Here is a 21851-nt window from a genome sequence, read left to right on the forward strand (position 1 = left end):
ACACTACGCTGACAGACACAGCAAACCTTTTTGCCACAGCTCGCATTGATGTGCCATCCTGGATGAACTGCACTACCTGAGCCACTTGTGTGGGTTGTAGACTCCGTCTCATGCTACCACTAGAGTGAGAGCACCGCCAGCATTCAAAAGTGACCAAAACATCAGCCAGGAAGCATAGGAACTGAGAAGTGGTCTGTGGTCACCACCTGCAGAATCACTCCTTTTTTGGGGGTGTCTTGCTAATTGCCTATAATTTCCACCTTTTGTCTATTCCATTTGCACAACAGCATGTGAAATTTATTGTCAATCAGTGTTGCTTCCTAAGTGGACAGTTTGATTTCACAGAAGTGTGATTGACTTGGAGTTACATTGTGTTGTTTAAGTGTTCCCTTTATTTTTTTGAGCAGTGTATATTGCATTTCTTATGAGCGATGGTTCATGTGCAAAGTATTACTATTCCTTTGAGTGTAGGTTCCAAATGTAACAACGATAAGTTTAATCTTTTTGTCCCTACCTTTCTGTTTCTATTGACCCCTCCCTTTTGTAACAAGCCATCATATCTTGTCAGTCCACTAGGGACTTTTATCACATGTAAGTGTTTAAGTGTTTATGTATTCTGTGTTATTATTTAGGTAATTAGTATATAAATAATTAAGCCAAGTTGTGTATTGCTGATTCATCAACAAGGTTAGGGTTCTTGCAGATATCAAGGAGTATGTGACGTTCAGAATGAGACTGATATGAGGTAATGATTTAATAAGTGACTGTTACTGATGTAAGAGATATCTTTATAGTTTAAGTCGGGAGATAGTAACTCATTAAACAACATTTTCCCGTGGTGCCCCAAATTCCTAATGAGTTAATTGTTATATGATTCATTTAATTCAGTAACAATTAAACATAGTTAGTTGATAAAATAAATAAGTGATCAGATTAATGATAGTCAAGTCAAGACAGTGTTATTTCATAGTTTTGATGTCTTCAATATTATTCTTCAATGTAGAAAATAAGTAATAAAATAAATAAAAACCTTGAATAAGTAGGTGTGTCCAAACTTTTGACTGGTACTGTAAGTGTTGCATTTTTCTTTCCGTTTTGGCGACCAAAATGCATCACTCCAAAATGTAGCTGGTTGAAATCAATAGAATGAGAGGGGCGAGTCGGATTACACGTCCTGTTCAAACTAACCACATGGAATCTGGGAATAACAGTCCAATAGAACTGTGTCCAAAATCTGATATGATTTTTCTACTGGATTCTTGTATTGGAATCCTACAGGATAGGTTCCAAAATCTGATATGATTTTCTCTTGGATTTTTTTTTACTTTCACAGATTAGACAGTTGAGGAATCATGCATAAGAGAATAGCCTACATCCCTCAAACTCAACTCTTAACCTTGAAGTCAGTTCCACTGCTTTTTTAAAAATCGTTCCCCTCTAAACAGGGACTGATTGAGACTTGGGAACCCAGATGGGTGTAATTCACTTTCAGGTAGAACAGAAAACCAGCAGGCTCCGAACTTCGTAGGGTAGGAGTTGAATACTCCTGGCCTACATCAATGGTAAGAGCTTAAATCAAACTTAAATTAACTCTAAAAAAAGATTGACAAAAAATGACAATAGAAAAAAATGCATTATGGCTTGCATTTATTGAGATATTTTGTTTTAGTTGCTTATAATTTGTTCCAGTGTAACAAAGAACTTGTGTTGGTACCAAACTGATGAAAATATGGCATCACATGAACAGTTTGCTCTAAGGTAGTTTCACCTATATATTATCTTATAAAATTAATTCATGTAGTTAAAAAAGATACTGTAATTAGACCTATATAAAATAATGAAACAATGAATACCTTATCCTCTCGTATAATCCATGCTCACAATTGGAATTAGAAGGAATTCAGCTATTCAAGTCCTTATACATTGATTTACTGCAACACAAAGGATAAGTCAAGGACACAACGCAATAAAACAATGATGACGGAGAGAAAAGGAGAAGACAAAGACACCCTCAGAATGTGTGTGGGGAAATAGGAAAGGAACAGGACAAATACAACTAAACGAAAGACAACAGCAAAATGTAGCACTGACAATCCAATTTTTGACAATAATACAGTGTGGAACAGCAGTTGGCACATATAATTAGAATACTAGAATGGCCATGAACCTCGATGGGATACAGGTCAGCCATTTTTGTCAGGAAGTTGGTCAACCATGGTTTGCCAATGAAGTGATAGTGTAAAAAAAAATAAAAAAAATTGAAGAATTTATCTGCACGGTGTTTGTTAGCTAGCTAGCCAGCCAGCTTTAGTGTAAGGATTTTTTCCCTCAAATTAACTGCCAATATGCCAACATCCCACAGCCATACACTGGCTGACATCAGTTGATGATAGGACTTAGACAAGTTGTAAATGCGACAAGTAGCCTACTGATATTGTATCATATAATAGAACTCACAGCTTCCCAAGGAGGCATTTATGGTCTGTTTACATATATTTTTGAGGCTATTTATACAGAAAATGTGTATTACACCCTTATAAACTGAATTTATAATTATATGACAATATTTGAGGTTGACAATAATTCTAATACACAATTTCTTATGTCATATGCCTTACTTTTATTTTCCTGCATAAGTAAAATCAGGATTGTACCTCTACTGCCGTTTATTCAAGTTAGACTGGTTTGGATTTCTCCCTGACCAAAATGGCTGCCATTCCTGGAGGTTTGACAGTTTATGACATAGAGATCCTATTAAATTACTAGAAGGGCTACGAGTTAGCACTTGGTGGTGGAATGTAAAATGTAATGTTATGTTCATAGGCTATATAAAAATATACTCTTTTCGATAAAAAAAATATATATATTCTGAGTAATTACTCACTAATACATTGATGTTAAAAGCTATGCCTAAATGCTTGGTGGCATATTTACAGACGTTCTGAATCTGATCATTTTCTAAAATCAACAGTGTTACCCCTACCAAGTGAAGTTTACAAACAACTGCAGTGTGTACTTTTGTCAATTGCTGTGTGCAGCCACACAAACATCCCATCTGATCCCATTCATGTATGTGTAGTAATAAAGCTCGCCAGCTTGTAGTCCCCAAAAAACAGAAATTAGTTACCTGTGGTCTTTCAGCCATTTCTATAAGAGAAATGAATGGGGAAAGAATGGGGTTTTGGGATAAACACCAGAAAGAGTCTGAGGTGAACACAGGCTTAGGAGATCTTGCACATTTTGTTCTATGAGATAACCAGGGTTGGGGTCAATTCCATTTCAATTCAAAAAGTACAATGAAATCCTAACGCCAATTCTCTTCCAATCCTTTTCAATTCTGAACATGTTGAGTGGAAATTGGAATTGATGTGCTTGTTTTGATTACATAAATGCTTCAAATGAACAAAAATTGACATGAGCTGATGAAGATGATCTAATAGAACAAAACCTATAAGATCTCCTAAACCTGTTTTTACCACAGATCTTATTTTGGCGTTGAGTCAAAAAAAACATTCATTTTCCCATAGGCTTTGACCAACGAGCTATGGCCGAGTTAAGTGCCTTCAAAAAGATGCCATTACTATTGCTCTCTATAACCAGGTTTCCATCCAACCTTTTTATGCGAGTAAAGTCCACGCCGTATAACGCAATTTTTTGTATGAGAATACCATCGGTAGAGTTTAAAATGTGATGGAAACCCAATTAACTTTAAAAAAATGTTTAATTAAAAATATTCTGTACATCGGAATTTAAAGGCATTAAAGGAATTTAAAGGCATTTAATCCCCAACAAGTCAATTTTATGGAAACATCTTTAGTGGGAAAATGTGCATATTGTTTTAATGTGGATTTTAGAATATTCTTATGTTTTGGCAATTGGATGGAAACCTAGCTTACAACACCCATGACTTCAATTCACTCTTGCTTGTGGTTGTCATTGTTCTGAACAGTGCTATCCTGTGGCAAAGAGAAGAGCCGCAGTTTGCTATGCAGCTGGACACTGAGGTAGGCACAGTCCTGCGTATCCAGGGAGTGAGCCAGGGCCAGGTAGGCCGACAGACTCCCTGCCAGCAGCAGCCTGTCCAGGGGCAGGGCAGGGAGGAGCCACAGCACCACAGCCAGCTCCACACACACGGGGTGACGCAGGTGGGCGAAGAGACGCTGAGCCCGGGGGGACTTGAGAGCCAGAGGGTCTCCCAAACCAAGGCACTCATAATAAACCTGAGAGAGATGGAAGAGGGAGGATGGAGGGAGACCGGGAGAAAGGGATAAATGACTTATTGCAGATATTATACCAGTTATTTACATTTCATCAGAAGGATGTTCTTAATCATTCTATCGCTGACTAATTCCAGCTTTGGCGTCACATCAAAGACAGAATTTATGCAGATGATTAAAATTGTAGGCCTATTACAGTAGTATTTGTACATTTACAAGTGCGTGGGAGAGGGACAATGATCAAATGTGATACATGAAAACACTTTGGCGTAACCAGTGTCAAAGTGAACAGTATCAGTCAAACTAGTGGTCCTGTGATCGCAATCACGTGACTGCAATCTTACTCTGTTACAGCTGCATGGGTTTACTTCACCTGCTTGATGCCCAGTAGTTCAGGATAGTCAAAGATCAGCAGTATACTGCAGATGATGGACCAGCAGAGGAAGTGCAAGGTGAAACAGAGCAGGGGGAACCAGGTATTCCATGGGGCATTACGTACTGACCAGAGACAGGGTGCATCTGTCACAGGCTGCCAGTAATGCATCAATATCTATAAAACAGGGACAAGACAGTGACGTAGGACAGCAAAAGGGGTATTTAAATGTAGAATTGTCAAAAAATTTTACGACCATAAGATTTTATAAATGAAAGTGTGTGTGTGTTACCTGGAGAGCCAGAGCAGTGGTGGAGCAGTACATGGCCCGGTTCAGTACCCCCAGGACAGACTGACAGGCCTGCTTGACTGGAGCCCAGGCCAATAGGCTGTGCTGGACAATAAAAAGAGCCAGAAGCCCCAGATCCACAACCACAGACTTGAGAACAGAGCTGTCCCGCAATGCTACAGACCATGGCACAGAGTCTATATAAAGTATAGAAATATGGACAGAGGGATACGATAAGTATATGGCGTGGCAGGTTAGGTGTTGGTGATTATCAGTGCAAGACAACAACAAAGTCTTGGAGCAAAGTATAATGATGAATTCCCATTGTTGAAGTGATCTTGTTAGTCAGAGGGTACCAGTCTTGGCCCTGTTTCCCAAAAGCATTGGTTCTAACGATGAACATAGCCTTAACCTCGAAGGGATCGGTGTCGTTATACATGGACGGTTGTTGCTAACGTGCGCTAATGTGACTAGAAAGACGTTGTAAGTAACAGCAAACCTTCCAGGACATAGACATGTCTTATATGGGCAGAAAGATTAACAAGAATTTAAGCTAACTGCACTATCCAATTTACAGTATCTATTACAGTGAAAAAATACCATGCTATTGTTTGAGGAGAGTTCACAAAAACACAAAAAACGTTTATCACGGCAACTGGTTTGATACACTCACCTCTGAAGGTAAATAATGTACTTACATTCAGTAATCTTGCTCTGATTTGTCATCCTGAGGGTCCCAGAGATAAAATGTAGCATAGTTTTGTTTGATAAAATCTATTGTTATAGTCAGATGTAGGAACTGGGATCTACAGTTTGAACCCCTGCTGTCTCTGGCTCCACACCCACCCCACCCGGCCATCTAGATGTGTGAAAGCTAGAGGTCGACCGAACAATCAGAAATCAGTAATTTTGGATTTTGCCAATATTTTTTTTTGTGTTACACCTTTATTTAACTAGGCAAGTCAGTTAAGAACACATTCTTATTTTCAATGACGGCCTAGGAACGGTGGGTTAACTGCCTTGTTCAGGGGCAGAACGACAGATTTTTACCTTGTCAGCTCAGGGATTCAATCTTGCAACCTTACGGTTAACTAGTCCAACGCTCTAACCACCTGCCTCACGAGGAGCCCGCCTGTTACGCGAATGCAGTAAGAAGCCAAGGTAAGTTGCTAGCTAGCATTAAACTTATCTTATAAAAACAATCAATCAATCATAATCACTAGTTATAACTACACATGGTTGATGATATTACTAGTTTATCTAGCGTGTCCTGCGTTGCATATAATCGGTGCGCATTCGCGAAAAAGGACTGTCGTTGCTCCAACGTGTACCTAACCATAAACATCAATGCCTTTCTTAAAATCAATACACAGAAGTATATATTTTTAAACCTGCATATTTAGCTAAAAGAAATCCAGGTTAGCAGGCAATATTAACCAGGTGAAATTGTGACACTTCTCTTGCGTTCATTGCACTCAGAGTCAGGGTATATGCAACAGTTTGGGCCTCCTGGCTCATTCCGAACTAATTTGCCAGAATTTTACGTAATTATGACATAACATTGAAGGTTGTGCAATATAACAGGAATATTTAGACTGATGGATGCCACCCGTTAGATAAAATACGGAACGGTTCCGTATTTCACTGAAAGAATAAATGTTTTGTTTTCGAGATGATAGTTTCCGGATTCGTGAAAATAAAGGAGAGCACACTCTAGGAGCTCAGATGCAAAAATGTAATATCCAACGTTTCGACAGCCAAGCTGTCTTCATCAGGGTATAATCACAAACACTGCGGGATGACTCGTTTATATAGTGTCAAAAGACACACAGGTGTCGGTAATCATGGCCAAGAGTGGCCTAATATCATTGGTTAATTCTCAAATATTAAAATGGCATACAAAGAACAGCATACAAACAACAAATGGATAGCATACGATCATAGATTCATTTAAGTTTCCGGATTCGACCACATTAATGACCTAAGGCTCGTATTTCTGTGTGTTATTATGTTATAATTAAGTCTATGATTTGATAGAGCAGTCTGACTGAGCGATGGTGGGCACCAGCAGACTCGTAAGCATTCATTCAAACAGCACTGTCGTGCGTTTTGCCAGCAGCTCTGCTGTTTATGAATTCAAGCCTATCAACTCCCGAGATTAGGCTGGTGTAACCGTAGTGAAATGGCTAGCTAGTTAGCAGGGTGCGCGCTAATAGCGTTTCAAACGTCACTCGCTCTGGGACTTGGAGTAGTTGTTCCCCTTGTTCTGCATGGGTAACGCTGCTTCGAGGGTGGCTGTTGTCGATGTGTTCCTGGTTCGAGCCCAGGTAGGAGCGAGGAGAGGGACGGAAGCTATACTGTTACACTGGCAATACTAAAGTGCCTATAAGAACATCCAATAGTCAAAGGTATATGAAATACAAATCGTATAGACAGAAATAGTCCTATAATAACTACAACCTAAAACTTTTTACCTGGGAATATTGAAGACTCATGTTAAAAGGAACCACCAGCTTTCATATGTTCTCATGTTCTGAGCAAGGAACTTAAACGTTAGCTTTCTTACATGGCACATATTGCACTTTTACTTTCTTCTCCAACACTTTGTTTTTGCATTATTTAAACCAAATTGAACATGTTTCATTATTTATTTGAGGCTAAATTGATTTTGATGTATTATATTAAGTTATTATAAGTGTTCATTCAGTATTGTTGTAATTGTCTTTATTACAAATACAGTAAAAAAAAAAAGTCAGATTAATCAGTATCGGCTTTTTTTTGCCCTCCAATAATCGGTATCGGCGTTGAAAAATCATAATCGGTCGAACTCTAGTATAAGCTAATGATCTATCATGCATGACAGTCCTGGGAGTGTGTAAACTTAAATTTTGTATTTCCATATAATTTTTGTATGTTCTCTATAGTTATGTACTTGAAAATGTATCAATTGACCAATTCGGCACATTCGGGCAGACTTCATAGAAAATATTGTGCAGTATTTCAATGCTTCACTGGATCAATCTGAAACTTTGCACACACACTGCTGTCATCTAGTGGCCAAAATCTAAATTGTGCCTAGATTCTGATATTATATTATTGCATGTTTTTTTTTGCATTATCTTTTACCATATCTAAATGTTTTATATTCTCCTACATTCATTTCATTTTAGGTGAAAATTAAAAAAAAAAAAAGAGTCCGATCCTTAAGTTAAGATGCTTTGGGGAAACCGGGCCATGTTCAGCTAACATTGTTTTGCACGGGCACATTAACGTTACATCACAGCGTTCGATTTCGACTGCAGTACTTTTTTCTACGGTCTCGGTTCCAGTTCCAAAAGTATTTATTGAGATGAATGAAACATTCAAAAAAAAACATTCTAACTTGCTACTGAAACAATGTATCCGGAAGTTGCAACAGCTGTGAACCGTTTGTATAGTTTGAGACCAGAATGTGCTACTTTTCCTTATGAACACACACAACCCTTTGCCAAAAAGTCAGGAAACATACCTTGACACAGTAGCGACTCTCCAGTGATGTTATGATATATCGCTCGAAATGAGATAAAACGAACAAAGTCTGCACCGGTTATAAAAACGAAGACAAAGTTTAACAGCGCCAAGATGCAAAGGGTCATACCACGAGCAGTAACTGACGCCATTTCAATATGGACTTTTTCCTCATTAGGCAGAAAAAAAGAGAGGCGTCGCCTCTTCCTCTCTGATCAGTGCTGTGCGGGATCCTTGGGACGTAGCTTAACCGTAAACATAGCGCTTACCTATCCGTCCCAAGGATCCCAGATAGCACTGACCCTGCTGCTTTTGCAAAAATGTTCACTCCAGTCGGTAGTTTCTTGCGGGAGGTGAGCGGTGTGGACAAATATTAACACTCGATGTCGCTGTTAACCTGAGTGAGACTTGAAGAGTAAAGACCTGGGTTCGGAATCCCACGAGGATGTAAAGAACTTTCATTTGACTTACTCAATGCTGATACAGTACATAACTGTCCAATAAAGGAGACACCTTCTTACTTTGAGCTTTTTTATATATATTATTATACACATAAAAGCCTCACAAATTGGACAGAAAAATCAACACATGATTAATTTTGCACATCACAATATCAAATGTATATTAAAAGAACCCCAGCTCAGCATCTCGTGGTACACCGCTCTGATTATCACGTGTAGGTTAATCTCCCAATCAAACCTCAAATCAACATCACAGTGATAGCACTCCACATGGTAATGTCTGTCCAAGGCCACTACCTGAATGGACTCTCTTGAGCCCTAAGGGAAGACAGATATACAGACAGAGGTTCAGATCCTTCTCTGGACAGACAACTCATTATAAACACATGCACCATTTAGCCAAATAGCCTTATATCATAGCCTGTGTCCCAGTCTGTTTGGATCTGCTCAGAAACAACGGGCACCCAGGCTATTATGCCATGCTTTTAGTTAGAACCTGCTCAAACATTCAAAAGCAAGATATCATAGCTAATCTCAGATGGCAGAATTGGCTGGCCACAAGTCGCACAGCTAGGTGCCACAAGTCTGAGAAATGGACAAGATGGAAATGAAATAGAGAAATGTGATTGACTCAATTGTGGTAATAGTTTAATCATTATTGCTGTGCTGTATAAGGGTGTGTCTGTAACAGGGTGTTGATTTTGATTGAAGGGTGTGTGGTGGTCTTGCTCATTGTGTTGGAGTAGTAATGCGGTCAAACTCGCCTGTGGTAGTCTCTGGCACAGTAAACCTTTTCTTTTATTAAATATCCACAGGCATTACAGAATTCTGGAGTGCTTTCAAAGTAATTGAAAAAGAACGTGTATTTAATCAAATTCTCATAACAAGAGACAGTACTTGATTAACTAATTAAATACGTTTGAATATACTGATTGTCCTTTGCATAAAAATGAAGAAGCAGAACCACACCCTTAACTGATATCTGATTTAAAGACATTGAGATGCTTACCAGGAAGTCATCTTCACAAAATATTATTTTTGACATGTAGTAAAATGGCCTGCCTTTTAGCGTTTGACCTAAACATGAAAGAGAGTTCAAATGAGGGATAGTGAGAGAGTGTGGGGTGGGATAAAAACTATTCCAGTCTGAATAGTCACAACTATAACCAAAACACAGCTGAATTAAAACAGGGAAGGCTGTTAATGAAATTACATTTGGTTTTTTTGTGTGCATGTTTGTGTGTAGAATAGATGCATGCACTGCACTGCACTGCAGGTGAAACAGGTGTCATGGTATAGCTTTCCCATTGCCTGGCAAGCCCGGCCAATACCATATACTGCTTCACTGCATCTTACACAGCTCCCTGAAATTGTCAGACCACACACACACAATACACACAAACTACACGTTGTAACTACGTTTCTTTCAGTATCCCTCGATCAATCAGCAAGAGCTGCACGGTCAACTGAAATACTCTGACATCAGTACTGGTCTGGGAGTCCATCTCCACTTCCAGAAGCCTCTCTATGTGAGCTTCTAATTTTAGAGTCTCTGGCTGTAAGGGGAGTCCCTGTCCGGGTTTATAGGAGCTCAGAGGGACGTGGTCTGATGGTGTCCCTTGGGGGCCAGCTAGCCCACTGGCTTCTGCAGAGAGGGGTAGGACTGGCTGAGGAAGGACAGACAAGGCCAGCTGGACACTCAACAACTTGGAGTTGAGCAAAACTTTGAGATGTTTGGGACAACATAGCAGGGGGGAGAAGGAGATCAATTATGCTGTGTTCATAACCTAGTGGGAAGTGGAAATTAACCATGCACAACTGGGGAAAATCCACTTGAACGGCCCTCCAACTGGTAATTACTAGTGGGAATCTTCATATTTTGTTAACTCATACCCAAAAAGTAATTATAGGTAATATTTAATAGAAATCTGGAAACACTGGGCAGTGACTTTTATCAGTGACCATTAGTTGTGTGTTGCTGCCCTCATGTGGTCTTCCTAGGGTTCCTATCTTGTGCCCTGGGCTCCATCTCAGGAATGCTAGCCATGTGGCATAAGGCATGTGGAGGCAGGAGGATGTCTCAATACTGCATTGAGAGAAAAGCCCAAAAGTTGACATCTGCACGGGTCCACTGAAAAAAAACCTGATACATGATGACACTGTGGCAGATACGGTTGTTTATGAAGTCTTTCATCAACAAATAACACAGGTTAGCCTATATCGAAATGTGTCATAAGCATTCTGTCAAATAAAAAACTATAGCCTAAACTACACCTTCTTTATTTTTTCAAATTGTCTTTGGAAAACACAATCTCCCTTTCCTAGTGTACTAAAATATTGATGTTACAGAAAATAAATAATACATAACCTCAGAATTGGGCCTGCCCTCTGCAATATAATCAACACAACACACAATGAGGGGATGCACAATGTTTGCCCAAAGAATGCTGCACACTTATAAAACGTAGTCTTCTCACAATTAATGAAATATTCTTATTCATTGTAGGGCATCAATAAAGCCAAAACAGAGAGGGAGGGTGTCAAGGATTCAACGGCAACCTGGACTCAGGGGTAGACGTAACATAGATGCGGTAAAGGAGTCAATGGAACATCTGCAAGGAGTCAATGGAACACAGACGTTCCATTGACCAGATTGGCACTCCTTCAAAAAATCTGATCAAACAAAGTAAATATTTGTCAAATCTGTCATGATTTTTGTATTGTAACTGGCCTACAATGTGGTTACTGATTTGGATATATTTGGCTGATTTCACAGAATAAGTTGTCCCTTTTCAGTTTCAGAAGAAGTACTTTCTAAATGCTAACTCCCGTTCGTATAAACTGGTTAGCATAGCTAGCATACAGAAATCGGTGGTGGTAGTCAAATTCGTTTCCAACTGTAATGCAGTTGATTGGTAACGATGACATGAACACGTGTTGGGGTTGACATCAGTGGAGGTTCCTCAGAGGAGGAAGGGGAGGACCATCTTCCTCAGTGAATTTTATACCAATAGAAATAGTAAAACATTAAAAAAGTTATCCTTTTTCGATAAAACTATACTGAATATAATCACGTCACCAGATAATTTATTAAAACACACTATTTTGCAAAGAAGGTCTGCAGTAGCCTCAACAGCACTCTGTAGGGTAGCACCATGGTGTAGCTGGAGAACAGCTAGCTTCCGTCCTCGTCTGGGTACATTGACTTCAATACAAAACCTAGGAGGCTCATGCTTCTAACCCCCTTCCATAGAATTACACAGGAATAATGACTTACTCACAGTAACTTCCGAAGGACGTCCTCCAACCTATCAGAGCTCTTGCAGCATGAACTGAATTGTTTTCCACCCAATCAAAGGATCAGAGAATTAATCTAGTACTGAAAGCATAAGATACAGCTAGCTAGCACTGCAGCGTATAACTTGTGGTGAGTAGTTCCAAAATGAAGGAGAAGCAAGAAAAAAATAGAGATGAGATTTTGTTAAAGAAAAATCACTTTAACTTACTTAGCTAGCAAATGCAGCTAGCTAATTTAGCCATCAAAAACACCCTGCTCAAACAGAGGGATGCTATGTTAGCTAGCTGGCTATGACATTCCAACACAACACTGAAACTCTTCCAAGACAAGGTAAGCTTTTGATTTTACTAATTTATTGCCACCGGGGCCCACCGGTGTATTTGCTTCTGTACACCGTAACGTTACTGCATGATTTTAGCGGGTTTACTAACAAATTAGTTATATTAGCTATGCTGACTATGACGTTACTTTAGTTAATGTGGTGACAACGATGTAGGGTGTGTGTAGCGGTTTGGCTTGGAAAGCTTTTTCGCCTGGTCACATACAGCTGATGTGTTGTGCATTGAAGTCCACAAGCGAAGGGAAGATGTGAGAGGAGATGCGAGAAGGAATACATAGTGGCTGCTCTGAAAGAGAACTGTGTTTATGTGTGATCGGGGTGGATTCTGTTGAAAAACATTTCTTAAACGAAGCAAACAGAACAAAATGAGGATAAACATACCTGATTTTGTCCAATAGAAACTCTCGTTGGACAAATGATGGACAACTGTTGGACAAATGATTACACCTTGTATCAGCTAAATGCAGGCAGGAGTGTGCAAGGCGGTATTGAATGTGACTGTCTGTCACCTCAAATTTGTCTCTCGATCTGTGTGCACATATGTTGTAAACTTTCATTCATAGGCTAAATTGTAGCAACCTCATGATGGGTATAGGGAAAATTTGAGTATCATGTAGTAGCCAAAACCTAGCCCTGTTACATTGAACTGGGTGAATGGAATATGAATGAAAGGCATCCAAGAAAGCTAAGGTAACTGAGCTAAACGACTACCGCCCCGTAGCACTCACTTCCGTCATCATGAAGTGCTTTGAGAGACTAGTCAAGGACCATATCACCTCCACCCTACCTGGCACCCTAGACCCACTCCAATTTGCTTACCGACCCAATAGGTCCACAGACGACGCAATCGCAACCACACTGCACACTGCCCTAACCCATCTGGACAAGAGGAATACCTATGTGAGAATGCTGTTCATCGACTACAGCTCAGCATTTAACACCATAGTACCCTCCAAACTCGTCATCAAGCTCGAGACCCTGGGTCTCGACTCCGTCCTGTGCAACTGGGTCCTGGACTTCCTGACGGGCCGCCCCCAGGTGGTGAGGGTAGGTAACAACATCTCCACCGCTGATCCTCAACACTGGGGCCCCACAAGGGTGCGTTCTGAGCCCTCTCCTGTACTCCCTGTTCACCCACGACTGCGTGGCCATGCACGCCTCCAACTCAATCATCAAGTTTACGGACGACACTACAGTGGTAGGCTTGATTACCAACAACGACGAGACGGCCTACAGGGAGGAGGTGAGGGCCCTCGGAGTGTGGTGTCAGGAAAATAACCTCACACTCAACGTCAACAAAACAAAGGAGATGATTGTGGACTTCAGGAAACAGCAGAGGGAGCACCCCCCTATCCACATCGACGGGACAGTAGTGGAGAAGGTGGAAAGTTTTAAGTTCCTCGGTGTACACATCACGGACAAACTGAATTGGTTACAAATTCCAATTTGTTGTGGCTAATGTTAGCTAGGTGGCTAATGCTAAAGTTAGCTAGGTGGAAAATGTTAGCTAGGCTGGGGGTTAAGGTTAGGAGTTAGGTTAAAGGGTTATGGGAAGGGTTAGCTAACATGCTAAATATTTTTAAGTAACCATACCAAACATAACATACTAATTTGAGTGGCCCTGATTTTCGTTTACTATGTTACGTATAGTCTAAGAGACCAGACTGTCAACGGCTAAATTCTTCCGTCAAGTTTCGACAGACCGATTTACGGTAGCCTACACGTCGCCCTGAGTGAAACAGGTAATGTAAATCAGGAAGCTACTGGTTGGTCACCGCCATTGAAAATATTTTAACCTGGGATTTAAAAAGGAAAATATCGTGGTTTTGATAACAACATTTATCCAGAAGTATTTAAGGCACATCTTTTTGTCGTTTTATCAGGGGACATGCGGCCAACTACAATTTGCGCTGGAGCGCTCCAGGGATTTGTGATTTTGTTACTCCTCAACCTGTCAGGTGAGAGAACATTCAAAACAACCTTTCAAACAAAGCAAGCAGACGTTAACAATAAGTTATAAATCATGTACTGAGTGTTGCCTTTACATATTCTCAATGTTGCAGAATATTATGTCATCGATAAACGTAAGAATTATATTGTACTTCAGTGTTACAAGTTTTTAGTTTTGTATATTTGCGAGCATTAAAAAAAAGGATTATACATGATTGTGAAACTATTTAATGTAACGTTAATCTGTAACAGCGTTCTGCATATTCTTGATCCACTGCAATTGGAAATGGTTTCCAAATGGGTATGACATTTTGCCCACATGACATTTTAACGTTAGACAGGTTGGACAGACTATAAACACTGAGAAGTGAAAAGTTGAAAACGACCTCTTTATACGGAAGTTAATTTCAATAGAACACATAAGGTTGAATTTAAACTGCACTTAGGCACAATTTGTACTAAAAAAGTCAGACACCTTTCTCCAACTTGTGTCAGATATAATGTTGATTGAATTGACTGTGAAATGAGAGGCCTAACACATAACATGCAAGCAACATACCTTGCTACAGTTTACACACCAGATAATGTGATATAAATAACCAAAGATTTGTGCTGTCCATTAATGGACGTTACATGTGCGCCTATACAAAACAGCATTATATATTTTTCAACTAGCCTGGGATTGGCGATACTCTCTTTGTTCTCAATTCTGGAAATCGTATAAATTAGTGATGGGGAGATCGATACAGTTACATATCGGTATATTATTTTGGATGATACATAGTTTTGTATCGTTTTAACAGTATTGCAATATAATTGTTGCGATAGTTGACTGTACCTGCACCAAAACTCCAGTATTTTTCATTCATAGCTTCTTCTTTATCTACTTTTTAAATAGGGAGCCAATTTGTTTTCAGCACTTTTTTCTTTCCATGACTGATCAAAACTCATCCTCTCATGGCTCTCTCTTGTCCCTCTGCAGCAGACATATGCTGAGCAATATGTTTGGAACATGAAATCACAATGAAATCACAGTATCGAATCACAATACATATAGAATCGTGAGAATCGCTTATACATATTGTATCGACACCTAAATATCATGATAATATCGAATCGTAAAGTCGAGGGCAATTCCCAGACGTGTAAAAAAAATAATATATATATATAGGTTTATTTCACCATTATTTAACCAGGTAGGCCAGTTGAGAACAAGTTCTCATTTACAACTGCGACCTGGCCAAGATAAAGCAAAGCAGTGCGACAAAAACAACAACATAGAGTTACACATAAACAAACATATAGTCAATAACACAATAGAAAAATATATGTATAGTGTGTGCAAATGTAGAAGATTAGAGAGGTAAGAAAATAAATAGGCCATAGAGGCAAAATAATTACAATTTAGCAGTAACACTAGAGTGATAGATGTGCAGATAATGATGTGCAAGTAGAGATACTGGGGTGAAAAAGAGCAAGAGGGTAAGTAATAATATGGGGATGAGGTAGTTGGGTGTGCTATTTACAGATTGGCTGTGTACAGGTACAGTGATCGGTAAGCTGCTCTGACAGCTGATGCTTAAAGCTAGTGAGAGAGATATGAGTCTCCAGCTTCAGTGATTTTTGCAATTTGTTCCAGTCATTGGCAGCAGAGAACTGGAAGGAAAAACGGCCAAAGGAAGTGTTGGCTTTGGGGATGACCAGTGAAATATACCTGCTGGAGCGCGTGCTACGGGTGGGTGTTGCTATGGTGACCAGTGAGCTGAGAAGGCGGGGGTTTACCTAGCAAAGACTTATAGATGACCTGGAGCCAGTGGGTTTGGCGACTAATATATAGCGAGGGCCAGCCAACGAGAGCATACAGGTTGCAGTGGTGGGTAGTATATGGGGCTTTGGTGACAAAACTAATGTCACTGTGATAGACTACATCCAATTTGCTGAGTAGAGTGTTAGAGGCTATTTTGTAAATGACATCGCCGAAGTCAATGATCGGTAGGATAGTCAGTTTTACGAGTGTATGTTTGACAGCATGAGTGAAGGAGGCTTTGTTGCGGAATAGGAAGCCGTTTGTAGATTTAATTTTGGATTGGAGATGCTTAATGTGAGTCTGGAAGGAGAGTTCACAGTCTAACCAGACACCTAGGTATTTGTAGTTGTCCACATATTCTAAGTCAGAGCCATCCAAATAAACAAAAGGATGTAGAATAATTTGATATTGAGGGGAGCTAATCATAAAGGGTAAAAGATATAGCAGACAGGCCAGGGTTATACTGAGCTGAGGTTATGTTGTTGCTACAGTTTTTACACCAGATAATGTGATATAACCAAAGATTGTTGCTGTCTATTAGTGGACGTTACAGGTTTGCCCATACAGACTGCCACCATAGATTCTTCAACTAAGCCAGTATTGGCGATACTCTCTTCGTTCTTGATTCTGGAAAACCGTTATCTTATAAATGTCTGTGTCCAGATGCAGGTGGTTCTACAAACACCAGAGAAAATCCATGTTTTACACCACGTGAGGAGGGTCCTCGCCATCTTAGCTGCTGCATATCTAGCATTTCCTAGCATCTTTACCTGAACTAGTCATTTATATGCGACACGGGCACGGCCACGTGTAGAAGTAGATGACAAAGATCGAAACAAAGATCTACACACATGTAAGAGGCATATCTCACTTGATACCGAACATGGATTTACTGTTTACTATTAATCAAGTTTATTTTATATAGCCCTTCGTACATCAGCTAATATCTCGAAGTGCTGTACAGAAACCCAGCCTAAAACCCCAAACAGCAAGCAATGCAGGTGTAGAAGCACGGCGGCTAGGAAAAACTCCCTAGAAAGGCCAAAACCTAGGAAGAAACCTAGAGAGGAACCAGGCTATGAGGGGTGGCCAGTCCTCTTCTGGCTGTGCCGGGTGGAGATTATAACAGAACATGGCCAAGATGTTCAAATGTTCATAAATGACCAGCATGGTCAAATAATAATCAGGAGTAAATGTCAGTTGGCTTTTCATAGCCGATCATTAAGAGTATCTCTACCGCTCCTGCGGTCTCTAGAGAGTTGAAAACAGCAGGTCTGGGACAGGTAGCACGTCCGGTGGACAGGTCAGGGTTCCATAGACGCAGGCAGAACAGTTGAAACTGGAACAGCTGCAAGGCCAGGTGGACTGGGGACAGCAAGGAGTCATCATGCCCGGTAGTCCTGACGCATGGTCCTAGGGCTCAGGTCCTCCGAGAGAAAGAGAGAAGGAGAGAATTAGAGAGAGCATACTTAAATTCACACAGGACACCGGATAAGACAGGAGAAGTACTCCAGATATAACCAACTGACCCTAGCCCCCCGACACATAAACTACTGCAGCATAAATACTGGAGGCTGAGACAGGAGGGGTCAGGAGACACTGTGGCCCCATCCGATGATACCCCCGGACAGGGCCAAACAGGAAGGATATAACCCCACCCACTTTGCCAAAGCACAGCCCCCACACCACTAGAGGGATATCTTCAACCACCAACTTACCATCCTGAGACAAGGCAGAGTATAGCCCACAAAGATCTCCACCACAGCACAAACCAAGGGGGGGCGCCAACCCAGACAGGAAGATCACGTCAGTAACTCAACCCACTCAAGTGACGCACCCCTCCTAGGGACGGCATGAAAGAGCACCAGTAAGCCAGTGACTCAGCCCCTGTAATAGGGTTAGAGGCAGAGAATCCCAGTGGAGAGAGGGGAACCGGCCAGGCAGAGACAGCAAGGGCGGTTCGTTGCTCCAGAGCCTTTCCGTTCACCTTCACACTCCTGGGCCAGACTACACTCAATCATATGACCTACTTAAGTCTTCAGTAAAGACTTAAAGGTTGAGACCGAGTCTGCGTCTCTCACATGGGTAGGCAGACTATTCCATAAAAATGGAGATCTATAGGAGAAAGCCCTGCCTCCAGCTGTTTGCTTAGAAATTCTAGGGACAATTAGGAGGCCTGCGTCTTGTGACCGTAGCGTACGTGTAGGTATGTACGGCAGGACCAACTCGGAAAGATAGGTAGGAGCAAGCCCATGTAACGCTTTATAGGTTAACAGTAAAACTTTGAAATCAGCCCTTGCCTTAACAGGAAGCCAGTGTAGGGAAGCTAGCACTGGAGTAATATGATCAAATTTCTTGGTTCTAGTCAGGATTCTAGCAGCCGTATTTAGCACTAACTGAAGTTTATTTAGTGCTTTATCCGGGTAGCCGGAAAGTAGAGCATTGCAGTAGTCTAACCTAGAAGTAACAAAAGCATGGATAAATTCTTCTGCATAATTTTTGGACAGAACATTTTTGATTTTTGCAATGTTACGTAGATGGAAAAAAGCTGTCCTTGAAACAGTCTTGATATGTTCGTCAAAAGAGAGATCAGGGTCCAGAGTGACGCCGAGGTCCTTCACAGTTTTATTTGAGACGACTTTACAACCATCAAGATTAATTGTCAGATTTAACAGAATATCTCTTTGTTTCTTGGGACCTAGAACAAGCATCTCTGTTTTGTCCGAGTTTAAAAGTAGAAAGTTTTCAGCCATCCACTTCCTTATGTCTGAAACACAGGCTTCTAGCGAGGGCAATTTTGGGGCTTCACCATGTTTCATTGAAATGTACAGCTGTGTGTCATCCGCATAGCAGTGAAAGTTAACATTATGTTTTCGAATGACATCCCCAAGAGGTAAAATATATAGTGAAAACAATAGTGGTCCTAAAACGGAACTTACTATTATTTACTATTTACTACTATTTACTATCTTGTTCCTGACACACCTCTTATTTACATTCATGTTCTCACAGTCTGAGGTCATTGTGAGCTGAGCCTACACAGGACATATGGGTGATTCCTCACGAAACTACGAACAAAAAAAGCTTTCATCAAGGCAAAGGGTCGCTACTTTGAAGAATCTCAAATATAAAATATATATTTGTTAACTTTTTGGGTTTCTACTTAATTTCATATGCGTTATTTCATAGTTGTGATGTCTTCGGTATTATTGTACAATGTAGAAAATAGTAAAAATAAAGAAAAACCCTAGAATGAGTAGGTGTGTCCAAACTTTTGATTGGTACTGTATACAGTGCATTTGGAAAGTATACTTTACACTACATGGCCAAAAGTATGTGGACACCGCTTGTCGAACATCTCATTCCAAAATCATGGGCATTAATATGGAGTTAGTCCTCCCCTTTTGCTGCTACATCAGCCTCCACTCTTCTGGGAAGGCTTTCCACTATATGTTGGAACATTGCTGCGGGGACTTGCTTCCATTCAGCCACAAAGAGCATTAGTGAGGTCAGGCACTGATGTTGGACGATTAGGCCTGGCGTGCAGTCGGCATTCTAATTCATCCCCAAGGTCTTTGATGGGGTTGAGGTCAGGGCTCTGTGCAGGCCAGTTAAGTTCTTCCACACCGATCTCGACAAACCATTTCTGTATGGACCTCACTTTGTGCCCAGGGGCATTGTCATGCTGAAACAGGAAAGGCCTTCCCCAAACTGTTGCCACAAAGTTGGAAGCACAGAATCGTCTTGAATGTCATTGTATGCTGTAGCATTAAGATTTCCCTTCACTGGAACTAAGGGGCCTAGTCCGAACCATGAAAAACAGCCCCAGAACATTATTCCTCCTCCACCAAAGTTTACAGTTGGCACTATACATTCGGGCAGGTAGCATTCTCCTGGCATCCGTCAAACCCAGAGTCTTCTGTCGGACTGCCACATGGTGAACCGTGATTCATCACTCCAGAGAACGGGTTTCCACTGCTCCAGAGTCCAATGGCGGCGACCTTTACACCACTCCAGCCAACGCTTGACATTGCACATGGTGATCTTAGGCTTAACACACTTGGTTTGACCACCAGACAACCGAAAGACAAAGATAACAGATATGAAATGAATATAACAGTATGCCAGTGGAAGGGAGGACCGTAGCAGGTGATTATTTTTTGTTTTCATCATGAATAGTCGGATAAGATGAGGAAAAAAGAAGGAACCCACACACTGCTCTTGATAGTATCACTGATCTTTAATAAGCTTTACGTATCGGCCTTCGTCAGAGCTTTTGTGAGATTTTTTTTTTTTTACATCCTTATGTAGACCTAGCCCCACCCACATCCGTTCCACTCATCGAATGGGGTTGGAGGCGAAGGAAAAACAAATAAGTGCTACCAAATATAACAATATGCATTTCATAAATATTTGAATAAAGTGTGTACATAAAACGTATTAAACATGTCTGTAAAACCACAATGAGGACATCGACCTACCGAGCAAGTTTTCATAAATCATTGGGTACAGCGCAATAAAAACGTCAGAGTAATCTGAAATAGGGGCATAATTCATGTTCAAATTTACAACATAACCTACATAGGCATTTCATCATTAAGACCTTTAGGAAATAATGTCTGGACCCCATTCGATGCGTGGAACGGATGTGGGTGGGGCTAGGTCTACATAAGGGTGCTAATTTTAAAAAACCTCACAAAAACTCTGACGAAGGCCGTGAGGCCGATACGTAAAGCTTATTAAAGATCAGTGATGCTAGCAAGAACAGTGTGCGGGTTCCTTCTTTTTTCTCATCTTATCCGACTGTTCATGATAAAAACATTTTTTATTACTCTGCCATTTTTTAAAGTCTTGCCCCGCTCCGTCCTTGACTTTTCCTAAATAAGTCTATATAACACACTGCCATTGTCAGAATCTTAATATCACAAACAGAACTGGAGTTTTAACCAGTTTTAGGAGGACGTGTCATTTTTAAAAATGTTTTTTCCCCCGTTGTCCCTCGTTCTCCCAAAAGTAGGGCCTTCTTCAGACAGTTGAGAGTGCAGTGCCCATCTGATAGTGACCCTGAAAATTGCCTCGAAACTGAACCTAAACTATACCGAAACTCCACTGCACAAAAATATAAATGCAACGTAAAGTGTTGGTCCCATGTTTCATGAGCTGAAATAAAAGATCCCAGAAATGTCCATACCCACAAAAACCTTATTGCTCTAAAATGTTGTCCACAAATTTGTTTACATCCATGTTAGTGAGCATTTCTCCTTTGCCAAGTTAATCCGTCCACCTGGCAGGTGTGGCATATCAAGAAGCTGATTAAACAGCATGATCATTATACAGGACAAAAGAAGGTTACTCTAAAATGTGCTGTTTTGTCACAGAGCACAATGCCACAGATGTCTCAAGTTTAGAGGGACCCGTGCAATTGGAATGCTGACTGCATTCCACACACACACACACACACTGACCAAAAAGTTATTTTGTTGGCATTTACGTATGTCCCCATTACCAGTAAAACATCATCAAAACCTATTTCTTTCACTTACTTGCTATTCTGTTTCGTTGTTCAGTCGTTTCATTCTCAACCAGGATTTCATCATACATGCCAAGCA

The 21851-nt window shown here is 40.6% G+C and overlaps 2 protein-coding genes across 2 annotated transcripts in view; one reads left to right on the forward strand and one right to left on the reverse strand.

Annotated features, from left to right (window-relative positions):
• Positions 1-1630: 1630 nt before the first annotated feature.
• On the reverse strand, positions 1631-8551 carry nrm (nurim). The gene is made up of 4 exons (XM_038966775.1): positions 8388-8551; positions 4883-5076; positions 4591-4767; positions 1631-4220 (listed from the first exon to the last, which is right to left on the reverse strand). The coding sequence occupies exons 1-4, from the start codon at positions 8536-8538 to the stop codon at positions 3915-3917; spliced, it is 828 nt and encodes a 275-aa protein (XP_038822703.1). The 5' UTR covers positions 8539-8551; the 3' UTR covers positions 1631-3914.
• Positions 8552-14200: 5649 nt separating this feature from the next.
• The window catches only part of cdcp1b (CUB domain containing protein 1b), a 30252-nt gene continuing 22601 nt past the window's right edge, over positions 14201-21851 (forward strand). Inside the window, exons 1-2 of the mRNA XM_038966504.1 lie at positions 14201-14227; positions 14369-14443. Coding sequence (XP_038822432.1) covers positions 14374-14443 — 70 coding nt within the window. The 5' untranslated portion in view covers positions 14201-14227; positions 14369-14373. The remainder of the gene's footprint in view (positions 14228-14368; positions 14444-21851) is intronic.

The sequence above is a fragment of the Salvelinus namaycush genome, chromosome 27 (assembly GCF_016432855.1).
Source record: "Salvelinus namaycush isolate Seneca chromosome 27, SaNama_1.0, whole genome shotgun sequence".
NCBI lineage: Eukaryota > Metazoa > Chordata > Actinopteri > Salmoniformes > Salmonidae > Salvelinus > Salvelinus namaycush.